Raw genomic sequence first — 12,493 nt, forward strand, 5'->3', positions numbered from 1 at the left:
GCAGCATCTTGGGTTTGGATTTATTCCATCCGGTCAATTCTTCAACAAGTGGTATCAGAGCTATTTGGTTGTTTTACTCAGATATTATATGGTGTCGTCTTCATCTTGTTTTGATGTTGAGAAACTAGACAGTTCCTCAAACTTTAACCTATGGCAGTAGTGGGTGTATGATCTGTTGATCCAGCAGGATTTGATGTTGACCTTGGATGGGCCGAAGCCTGATAATGTTACAGAATCTGATTGGCACAAGTATCACTAGAAGGTCGCAAGCACCATTCGGTCATGTTTATCCGATAGTGCTCTTTATCATGTTCTCGACAACAAGGATCCCGCAGCAATTTGGGATAAGTTTCCAAATCACTTTGCATCAAAGTCAATGATGAGCAAGTTGGCATTGAAGAGACAATTGTTTGGGCTACGTATGGCTGAAGGTGCTGATTTATCTGTTCATATTGATTATTTTAACTAGTTGATTACAGATTTGATGAAGATTGAGGAGGCATTCTCTGATGATAACAAAGTGATATTTCTGCTTGTTACTCTTCCAGAGTCGTATGATCACCTCGTGACGACCTTGTTGAATGGAAGCAAAGTGTCAGATCTTGAGGAGGTTATTACAATCTTGATGGAGTATTATCAGCGGAATAAAGGAGCTGAAGATACTCATGGCAAGACACTCTACGTGAAGAATTGGAAGGAACGTGGACGGTAGAAGGAGAAGGGTAAGTCGGGAGAGAAGAACCATCGGTCCAAGTCTCAGACCAATTAGTTGAAGATTGTGACAAGTCACAAGTATCATGAGAAAGGACATCTGCGGAGAGATTATCCAAAGTTGAAGAATGGGAAGATGGATGTTGGGTAGAGGAGCATTGCTAGTGTCATGAGGGTTGAGGAGGGTAGGGAAGGAAACGTCTACTCTACCTTGGTCGCGGCTGATGAATTAGAAGACTCGTGGATTCTGAATTCTGGTTGCTCTTATCATTTATGTCCTCACGCTGACTGGTTTCACTTTTATGCAAGTGCTTCAAGAGTCATTTCTATGGGGAACAATGCTCCTTGTAGGGTTGTCGGCGTTGGAACGGTGAAGATTCAGATGTTTGATGGAGCAATCAGAGTATTGGGAAATGTGCTGCACGTACCAAAGCTACAACATAATTTGAATTCCCTTGGTTATTTGGAGGCAAATGGCTCTACATTCAAGGCCACGGACGGAGTATTGAAAGTTTACAAGGGAGCGCTTGTTGTGATGAAGAGGGCACGTCTACGAGCCAATATCTACAAACTTGAAGGGAGCACTGCGATAGGTGGAGCTGTAGTTGCTACACCACATGAGCCGATGACGAACGACACTCTTGTGGCACTTGCGCTTGGGCCATATGAGTGAGACCGGTATGCACTACATGCAGGAGGACAGCTACTTGAGGTGAGATCTTTCACATTGGGATTTTGCAAGTATTGTGTCATGGGCAAACAGTGCAAGGTGATGTTCAAGGCGTTAAAGCGTGACACTAACGGTGTCATTGATTATATTCATGCTGATGTGTGAGGACCCATTGCTGTGAGGAGTTGTGGAGGTGCTCGGTATTTTCTGACCTCTGTTGATGATTTTTCCAGGAAAGTTTGGGTTTATTTCTTGAAGCACAAGTCAGATGTTTTCTCGCAGTTCAAGACTTGGCGCGCAAGAGTTCAGAACCAAACGGGGAGGAAGATCAAGGTATTGCATACTGACAATGGTATGGAATTTAAAAATTCTGAATTTGATCAGTTCTGCGCAGAGTATGGTATTCAGTGTCATTTTACAGTGAAAAGACCACTCATCAAAATGGAGTTGTAGAATGCATAAACCGCATCATTGCGGAGAGAGCAAGGTGTTTGCAATTGAATGCTGATTCCCTCAAGGAGTTCTGGGCAGAGGTAGTTCAGATGGCGGCATATTTGGTCAATAGGTCGCTGGATTCTACTCTTGATGGGAAGGTGGGTGAGGAGGTATGGACTGGAAAACATGTAGACTATTCCATGTTGCAAGTATTTGGATGTCTAGATTATGTCCTTACACATGTTGATGAGAGATCAAAGCTTGATCTAAAGTCCAAGATGTGCATCTTCTTGGGGTATAACGACGGAGTGAAAGGCTATTGGCTTTGGGATCCGGAAGTGCAAAAGATTGTATTCAGTATAGATGTGGCTTTTGATGAAAATCACATGGTGAAGCCTTCAAGTGAGCAGTGAGATCGGAATTCTGGTGGCGGCAATGTCTAATATAGGCCTTGGGTGGAGGTGGAGAATGTGCAAATTCCATCCAATTTAGTTGATGATGAGGATCAACTGATGAGGCCGTGGAGAATTCTGAGAGTATTGTTGTTAGGCGAGTGGGGTGAGAAACGAGGCCGCCTGCACATCGTGATGATTATGTGATTGTTGCTTTGTTTGCATGAGATGGAGAACCAGCGTCTTTCAAGGAGGCACTGAATTGCCCCGAGAAAGAGAGATGGCTGCAGGCAATTTCCGAGGAGTGCGCAACTTTAGACAAGAACCAAACATGGGAGTTGGTGGGGCTTCCGGCAGGAAAGGGAGCTGTCGGATGCAAGTGGGTATTTAAGAAGGAGGTGCCACTTTCCAATGTAGATCAACCATCATACGAAGCACGGGTAGTCGCAAAGGGCTTTTCTCAGATATAGGGAGTTGATTATAATGAGATATTCTCACCTGTTGTGAAATATACATCTATTCGCAAGGTGTTAGCCATTATTGCGCATGAGAACATGGAGTTGGAGAAGCTGGATGTGAAGACGACATTCCTTCATGGTGATTTGGAGGAAGTGATTTACATGCAACAACTTGAAGGCTTCATTGTAGCGAGGGCAGAGAACCTTGTGTGTGTTGGGTTTTAGAGGCCTTGACATTGATTAACAAAATAAAATGATACGCAGCGAAAGACTTTTGCGAATCAAACGGCATCAATAAAAGCATTGAAACGAAGTACCTTTCCACAGATTGCATCCGTGATTTCTTGGATCCCGGAGTGAGCCGAGTCGAGCTGCTCACGTGTGCAGCCTCTAGACATATCCACGCGGTCCATGGCACGTCGGATCTCCTCTTTCTCATTGACGAGCCCCGTTCTTTCTTCGTCGGCATTGTTACGTCAACCCGATCACATCAAGGATGGAGAGGGGGTGTGGGGATAGTGGGGAAGAAGGGGGAAGGCCATAAAAAATTCTGGCGTGGGTGAATTTCGTTCAAGGCCTTCCTCTATTTATACTAAGTGGGTATTTTTTCTAAAAACCCCCAAAACTTAAGTATATCTTCCGACGTCCAAAAGACCATTTGCGTGTGACCCTCTATGCCCATGTATCAGTCTAGTTAACGACTCCATCGGCCCAATAACCTTTATTGGCCTTTCAAATTAATTAACTATATCATCATATAAATTAATTAATATCAGATCGATTTAACCCAATCAATAGGTCGAGTCTTCGACGCGTGGGGTGCCAAGCTACACCTCGTGTCCTAGAAGATACAAAGGAGTGTGTATCGACTCACTCATGGAACATGTTCGTCATCAGTTACCGTGTATATATAATCCCTCATCCACTTGACGCTCCTTGGACGTGATGCAGGACGTACGCACAGGATGCCGTCCCGTCGTCACCGAGTATGATGGCTCGGCGACGATAAAGGATATGTATCGAAAGCGACGATGTGTCCTTCGACGATACCCTAACGGGTATGTAACTACGGGGATGAATGCCCTACGTGTCGTACGTGCAGGCTCCGACTCGAGGGAGGCGCCGAGCTCCAAGCTTGGACGGGAGTCGCCGGGTGACGGCAACGGGGGCCACTCGACCCCGTCAGAGAGACGTAGGCGACTACAGCCGAACGGACTCAGTCCGTAGGGCTCGCATGTGACGGACGAACTCGTCCGCACCGGTAAGACACTCAAGTTTATAATTTTTCTCTCGTTCTACCACACTCACCTACCTAGCCCGAACGCGGTGGAGTCGAAACGAAAATAAACTGCAAGGAATAAATAAACGAGCGTCGGAGAGTACGGCATACCTCGATGACGAGCTCGAAGTGCAGTATTCGACGATGGCCGATGTCGGAGCGGGTTGGGTGACGGGCGTCGGAGAGGTCACGACGGTCGACGGGCAGCGACGGTGCCGGAGCGGCTGGCAAAGTTCGGTCGTCGAGGTCTAGGCATCGGAGCACCTATCTAGCGGAGTGGTGGTGATGCGCAGACGGCACGGATCGGTGCAGGGCAGCGCGGTCGTCAGCGAGCGGCGCGGTGGGATGACGGTGCGAACACGGCGGCGATGTGGCCGCGATCGGACATCGGCGGTCACGGTGGGCGCTGCACGGGCGACGGCTCGGCGTGGGGGGGGAGCGGAGCGACGGCACGGCGGTACAGCGACAGGCGACACGCGACACGACGACGCGGCAGCGGCGACGATGGCACGGCAGCGGCGCGGGTGGCGCGGACGGCAACTGCTGGCGCGCACAGCGGCGCGCACAGGCGGCGCACAGGCGGCGCACAGGCGGCGCGGCGGCGGCGCACAAGCGAGAGAAAATAAAAGGGGAAAGTAGAGGGAAATAGGGGGGAAAATGGGGACGGGTCAAGGGGTATGTAGAGGTTCACCTACGTCTAAACACGACGACGAAACACAACGAAAATGACACGAACTAAAACACGCGAGAGAAAGCGGTACGAACGGAACGATGGTGGGTGTTGTCATCGAGGGCGCGCGTGGTGCGGTTGAGACCAATGACGATAGTTGATGGCGTGCACCATCAGGACGACTTAGGGTATCGTCAACTGTCAAACCCTAATTGGTCATCCGAGTTAGTACTGCTGCATTCAGAAATGATCAGAGAACTCTTCTCCGATATTTTACTGCCCTGGCCAAGGACTTCGTTGCATCGTCTTCCTTGAGCTGTCACCTCTTATACCGAGGGTGGACGATCTCATCTTGACCACTCAATTGTCTTCGTGAACTTCTTGATGTACCCGAACTAAGACCGTTTAGAATTCCATGATTAGAGATTCGTTGGCCATAGCCAAAGTACAACTGTCCGTCCACAAGACGTCTTTGGTGTCTCAGGTCTAAGGACCACTTACACAACCGTGACGTGAATCAACCTGATTGACAGTTTGGTATAATACCATTCAGGGATTCGTACGTATCAGTTTAGTGAACTTTTTCCACTGAAGAGCGCCCACTATCTATCCTTAGTGTGGTCACACTAATAGCTACGGGATCGGCCATACTCATCATATGAACGAGGCTAGATATTGCTATTCTATCCAAATACTTTGATGTCCTTCTCACGTATCCTTCGAATAGGAATGTTTAAAACACATGCTTAAAGACTAGTCATACATGGTGTGCATTGGCTATTCTAGGTGAAAATTTGATTGTTGTGTCTACATGAGGATGTGTGATGGTGGTTCTCCTATATATTTGATGCTCTATGTGGATGATATGCTCATTTTTTCGAAGAATTTACATGAGATTGCACTGTTGAATGCATTATTGAGCAGGGAATTTAAAATGAAGGATCTTGGAGGTACGAAGAAGATCTTTGGAATGGAGATTTATAGAGATCATGTGAATGGTCGTCTATGGTTGACTCAAAGGAGCTATCTTGAGAAGATTGTTGACTTGTTTGGAATGAGAAATGCTAAAGCAGTGAATACTCCTCTGGCTAACCATTTCAGGTTTTTCGTTGCTCAGAGACCTGAAGCTGTTGAAGACATTGCTGAAATGAAGTCAATTCCCTATGCTAGTGTAGTTGGTTCTCTCATGTATGCTATGGTCTGTACAAGGCTAGATATTGCTCACGCACTTGGACTAGTGAGCAGGTTTATGAGCAATCTGGGAAAGGAGCATTGGAGCGCGGTGAAATGGATTCTTTGATATTTGAAGGGCAAAAATGATATGGGAATTCTCTTCGACAAAGAGAATTCACTTACAGTATGTGGTTATCTTGATACTGATTTTGTAGGCGACGTTGACAATCGAAGATCCACGATCGGTTGTGTTTAAAGTGGCCGGTGGACCTGTGAGCTGGAAGTCGACACTTCAATCGACTATTGCATTGTCTACAACGGAGACGGAGTACATGGCAGCAATTGAAGTTGCTAAGGAGGCCTTGTGGTTGAAGGGTTTGTTCAAAGAACTCGGTATTTCTCAAGGCGGAGTTCCTTTGTTATGTGACAGTCAAAGTGTCATTTGCTTGGCAAAGAATCAGGTCTATCATGCACGATCGAAGCACATTGATGTGCGGTATCACAAGATCCGAGAGCTGTTGAATTCTAAGGAGATTATTCTTCAGAAGGTGCACATGGAGGAGAATTTCGCTGATATATTGACGAAGGTCGTCACGACTTAGAAGTTCAAACATTGTTTAGACTTGGTGCATGTTGGTGGTACCTTGATGGAGGTAGAGTGCCTGCAACGTGGGAAAGCGACAAGAACATCTAGCACGACTTGGGTGTCTGCCAAGTGGAGTTTGTTGGGGATTTGTTAGCCCCCTCACCGCAAGAATGTAGGAGAGGGGGGGGCTTAACCAGTCGAAGCCCCCTTCTAAGAGAGGGCATGGGAATCGAGGCATGCCCCTTCTTCTCTTGTCCTTTTGTGAGGAAATGGCCCATTTAGGGGCCCTTTTCTCTCTTATTTAAAGGGGTGTTCATCCCCCTTGAACCCTAATCCGATTTGCAGCTGTCAAGTATTTTCTGTTTATTCTTCTTGTCTCTTCCTCTCTTCTCCTCTCTTTGTCTCCCTTGTTTTATCTTCATCACTCCTTTGTGGTTACTCCCTTGGCTTGGGAGTTCAAGGAGGAGGTTCTCTACCACTCCACACGAGAAGCCAGTGCCCTGCACCAAGAGCCTAGGACGTTTACGTCACGATGGTGACTTAAGATACTCTTATTATCCGAGTTGATTCCACATTTCTACTGTAGCATCTTGGTTTTGGATTTATTCCATCTTGTTAATTTCTTCAACAGTTCTTATATCCCTTTGTGGAAAGTAGGAAAAGGATCTTTCGTTATCAAGAAAGAAAAAATATATAACTTGCCAGCATAACCAAGGAGCTCAAATTATATTTTGTTCTATAAATCGCTTGACCCACATAAAAAAGAAGAGAAAAGGAAAAAGCCAAAAGGAGATAAAACCAGTGATATAAAGCGTGTAAACATCTCCATTGACAAAGGCACATTATCTTTCCCGTAAACTTCCCTTGAAATTTTGATAATACATCGCAACCAGTATCAACGTTAGTGAATGCTCTATTTCCTATATTATTCCATATGACAGCTCTCATTATCTCATTAAAATGTTCTAGAACTTCACTTTCATTGCGATCAACTCATAGTCCTTACATTTCATCACCAGAAAGTTATTTTTCTCGGTCATAAATCTTGATCCCTCCCTCAGCATCAAAACAATACCCAACACAGCCTGCTGCCCTTTCTTGTTCCCCAACCATCTTCTTCTCAATAAGAGACTCTGGCGGTTTGTGAAAGCAGGGCTCCATAGATATATCCCTAAAGCAAGAAAGATCCATATCCAACGGAGCGTTAAATCTCTCCGGCCTCGGAATAATCCAAGGTTTGAGACCGCCAAGCCCTTGCGCAACATATCCAAAAGTTGACGAAGCAGAGGTCATCAATACATCAGAAAAGCTCAGCAAATTCATCTCAACCAAGGCTTTCATATCATGGAATGCATCTTCCATTTTCTGTGTTTTCTCCTGGCTCGGCTGATGAACACTCACAAGTTCCCCGCTCGCCGTCGGATTCTTCCAATACATATTTCTAATCATTTCAGCGTAGCCAGAATACAACGTTGTCACAAGAACATTTTTAATTTTCTTCTTCGAATCTCGCCGTACTTTTCGACCGCCATCTTGAGCGACCTCTGGGAGCAGTTTCTTTTTAATGATACAGTCCATCACTTGGCTCGAGACGCTCTCAAAGGGAAACATGTTCTCGTCGAAGACCCTTATTTGAATTCCCAGAGTTTCGTTACCAGCAGAAAGATAGGTTTCATAGTATCTCATGATAGTCTCCCATACTTTGTTCGAAGGGTGAAGGAGATAGCGGACGAGATGGTGGAAGGTAGTCGTTGTTTCCGGGAACATTTTAAAAAGCTCCGGCTGAAATTCTTCGTTCAGAAACAAACCCGTTGCGAAGTAGATATCTGATCTTAGAAGCAGCCATGGAACCTCCTTTAAAGCTCTCTGATCCTCTTCAAAGAAGAAGCGAGCGTCTTCTTCCCCGTAATCAGAAATCAAGTGTAAGTAGACGAAAGAAGGCAGCGAACTCAACTTACCCTTCTCCCTTAACAAGTATCCGTAGCTGAAGGGGTCGTCTTTGGATAGATAGAGATTTTTAACTGGGAAATTTTCCGGGATAATCCAAGTGGTATTCGGAAACGGCTCGCAGAAGAGTTTGGAAAAGTTAATTGTTGTATCGATGAGGAGGACTCTGCCGGTTAGGATAGCGTAAAGGAAGGAAGAAACGAGAGTGATTATCTTGTTTCCTACACCGTTGAACGGCGTGTTTATAAGATATTTGCAGTCAGATGAAGCTGTGTTACCGTTATTGCCGCTGATAAGGGAGAGAATGGTGTTGTTATAGCCATGGGAGAGGGGTTCGCATCGACGGTGGTTCTCTTCGTAGTCGCGGAGCTTCTGGACTAAGTAAGAAGAAGGTTTGTAGGGTGAAGGGTGGCGGTACTTCACTGCCTCGTATCTGCTAGTGCAGGAATCGGCATTCATTCCTTTGGCGAGAAGCCCTCCCAGGAACTTGTCGCGCCGTGCATTGAATCTTTCTCCCGCAGAGATTTCAGGGAAACCTGCAACGTACCTCGTTAATTCCCTTCTCCCAATCTTACTATGTTTGTATATATCTTGCAAATACCTACCAATCTATCAATCTATCTACGTATAAATCTGCGACTGTCTAGCTATCTATCTACCAATCTACCTACGTATAAATCTGCGACTGTCTATCTATCTATCTATCTATCTATCTACCAATCTACCAATCTACGTACGTATATATCTGCGACTGTCTATCTATCTATCTATCTATCTAGCTAGCTATCTATCTATCTACCAATCTTTTTATTTTATTATTATTATTTTTTTTTAATCTATCTACCAATCTACCTACGTATAAATCTGCGACTGTCTAACTCTATCTATCTATCTATCTATCTGTCTGTCTGTCTGTCAATTTGTCTCTCTATCTATCTATCAATCTATCTATCTATCTATTTATTTATCTATCTATGTATCTATCTATCTATCTAATCTATCTAATCTATCTAATCTATCTAATCTATCTAATCTATCTAATTTATCTATCTATCTAATTGTCTGTCTACATATCTATCTATACATCTATTTATCTAGTTAGCTAGCTAGCTATCTATCGATCTATCTATCTATCAATCGATATATATGTTTGTCTGTCTGTTTCTCTATATATATCCATCCATCTAACTATCTTCATCATTTCATCTGACGGAAGAACTTACCATCGGGTGGAGGATGCGGCAGAGGAGGCTCAAGATCGTGGATTATTTGAGGACAACGAGGAACCCAGAAATTTGGCAAATGGAGACGGGCCAAGATGAAGAAAGCAACCAAGGCAATCCAGATAACAGCCAAATAAACGTTCCTTCTCAACCCAGCTGAGCAAACCGATGCTTTTAGCCTTGCGCCACGATTGCCACCGCCACGGCGCCTTCCATCCATGTCAATAAAATCTTCAACAGTCGATGAAGCTGAAGAGAAATTTGAGAGAAGATTAAACGGCCCAGCGCGTTGACTTCATCTTCCACCGTAGATTGGCATCGAAAATTAGCACATGACGACTTAAATGCAAGTCAACACCCATCAATCTGCAGTAACTTTCCAGCTCCATTTAAAACGCTAGTTTAGCCTTTGTCTCTCGTAATTACTCCCACGATCCATTTTTCATTCGTTTGTAATCATATTATTGGGTTTATTTTAATCTTGAGTCACTTATTTTACGGACTAAGCTTTTGAAGAGTCATTTAGGACGATGGGACCTCAGTTATTGAGGAAAATGGGACAGTTGTCCTTGGAAGAACAAGTCCCAAGATAGGTGTGTGGCCATGCTTAGTTTGAGTTCATAGGCAGTTATGGGTATAGTGCAGGGGCGGAAGAACGAATTTTTCGTCCCCTGGGACGAAATTCGTCCCGTCCGAGGGCAAAGGACGAATTCCAGGACGAAAATTCGTCCAGGGGACCATCGGACGGGACGGATTTCGTCATGTGGCACGAAAAAATCGTCCGTCTGGAGGTCCCGGACGACGGACGGACAAATCTGGACGGTAAACCGTCGGATTCCCATCCGACGGTTGAGATGTTGACACGTGGCAGCGCGAGGACAATTTATAATGTATTATAATATATTATAATGTATTATAATATATTATAAATATATAATGTATTTTTTCGTCCGGGACGAAAATTCGTTCCGGGAGGCCTGGACGGGACGAATTCTCGTCCACGGACTATTGGACGGGATGGTTTTTTTGACCGCAGACGAAAACCGTCCCGTCCTTCGTCCATACTCTAACATGGGACGTAGGACGGGACGAATTTCGTCACGAACCGTCCACATCCCGTCCCCTCCTCGTCCCTGCACTATAGTTATGGGAAATGCCTATAAAAATCTATGAGTTCTTTGTTGAATATATGCTGTGTGCATCTGTTGGTTCCTTCCTCCCTCAAAATGTGACTTGTTGCTCTTTCTTCTTTTCTCTGTGAGACGAAGAGAGTTGAGAGCTTGTTTTCCCATTCTCTATGTGAGTTGCTGAGGGAGGGAGAGCTAGGTTCCAACACACATATCTTTCTGGCCATGTATTAATTGATCAGCCTATTTATGAATCAAAACACAGATTTCATTGTCTCTTTCAAACACATACGTTACAAGTTCAAATGAGACTCTTAAATATTTTAAGTGTGTAACAATAATTTTAAGCTGTCTGAAATTTTCTCCCTCCAAATCCATGATTTTTCTGTAATATATCTGTGGAAACATAAAGACAGGAAGACTGGTAGATTTGTATATATTTAAATAGGTGTATTGATATAAGATAGTTGGATAAATCAGTAGTACTGAGAGGATGGCTTATGAAGAAAATAGGATAATTCAAAAGATTGACAAATGGTGATAGTTGGGTTTCATGTTGGTGGAATTAGTTGATGCAGGACGTAAGCCCAGGACGTCGTCCCGTCGTCACCGAGTATGATGGCTCGGCGACGATAAAGGATATGTATCGAAAGAGACGATGTGTCATCCGACGATACCCTAACGGGTATGTAACTATGGGGATGAATGCCCTACGTGTCGTACGTGCAGGCTCCGACTCGAGGGAGGAGCCGAGCTCCAAGCTTGGACGGGAGTCGCCGGGTGATAGCAACGGGGGCCACTCGACCCCGTCGGAGAGACGTAGGCGACTACGGCCGAACGGACTCAGTCCGTAGGGCTTGCACGTGACAGACAAACTCGTCCGCACCGGTAAGACACTCAAATTCGTAGTTTTTCTCTCGTTCTACCACACTCACCTACCTAGCCCGAGCGCGGTGGAGTCGAAACAAAAATAAACTGCAAGGAATAAATAAACAAGCGTCGGAGAGTACGGCGTACCTCGACGATGAGCTCGAAGTGCAGTATTCAACGACGGCCGATGTCGGAGCGGGTTGGGTGATGGGCGCCGGAGAGGTCACGGCGGCTCGACGGGCAGCGACGGTGCCGGAGCGGCTGGCAAAGTTCGGTCGTCAAGGTCTAGGCGTCGGAGCGCCTATCTAGCGGAGTGGTGGTGAAGCGCGGGCCACGCGGATCGGTGCAGAACGCGCGATGCGTCAGCGGCGGCGCGGTGGGACGGCAGCGCGAACACGGCGGCGATGTGGCGCGATCGGGCGTCGGCGGCGGTCACGGGGGGCGCAGCGCGGGCGACGGCTCGGCGTGGGGGGGAGTGGAGCGGTGGCACGGCGGTGCAGCGGCAGGTGGCACAACGATGCGGCAGCGGCAACGACGGCACGGCAGCGGCCGGGTGGTGCTGCGCGGCGGCGCGTCGGCACGCGGGCGGTGCGGCGGTGGCGCACAGGCGCCCGGTGGCGCACAGGCGGCGTGGCCGCGGCGACCCTCCTCCTTCCTCTCGTCCTCTTCCTCCTCCTTCTTCCCTCTTCTTCCTCTTCTTTCTGTTCTTCTCACACGAGGAATTGAGACCCACAACCTGTTCGATAAAATGCCTTACTGAAAGAAAATGGGTCTAAACCCTTAGGGCGCCCACTCTTTCCCTTATAAGGGGGGAAAGATGGGTCCCAAGTGGGCCAAATGGGTCTGTCTTGGGGGGCCCTTGTAAATGGGCTCCCCTTACACACTAAGGTCGAAAATAAAAGGGGAAAGTAGAGGGAAATAGGGAAAATGGGACGGGTCAAGGGGTAGGCAG

The 12,493-nt window shown here is 46.4% G+C and overlaps 1 protein-coding gene across 1 annotated transcript; it reads right to left on the reverse strand.

The window, feature by feature from the left end:
• Nucleotides 1-7,161: 7,161 nt before the first annotated feature.
• Nucleotides 7,162-9,857, reverse strand: LOC144709771 (putative fucosyltransferase 8). Its single transcript, XM_078583411.1, has 2 exons — nucleotides 9,545-9,857; nucleotides 7,162-8,857 (listed from the first exon to the last, which is right to left on the reverse strand). Exons 1-2 carry the CDS (start codon nucleotides 9,762-9,764, stop codon nucleotides 7,398-7,400), a joined length of 1,680 nt encoding a protein of 559 aa, XP_078439537.1. The 5' UTR covers nucleotides 9,765-9,857; the 3' UTR covers nucleotides 7,162-7,397.
• Nucleotides 9,858-12,493: the final 2,636 nt, after the last annotated feature.

Source organism: Wolffia australiana, chromosome 11 (genome assembly GCF_029677425.1).
Source record: "Wolffia australiana isolate 7733 chromosome 11, ASM2967742v1".
NCBI lineage: Eukaryota > Viridiplantae > Streptophyta > Magnoliopsida > Alismatales > Araceae > Wolffia > Wolffia australiana.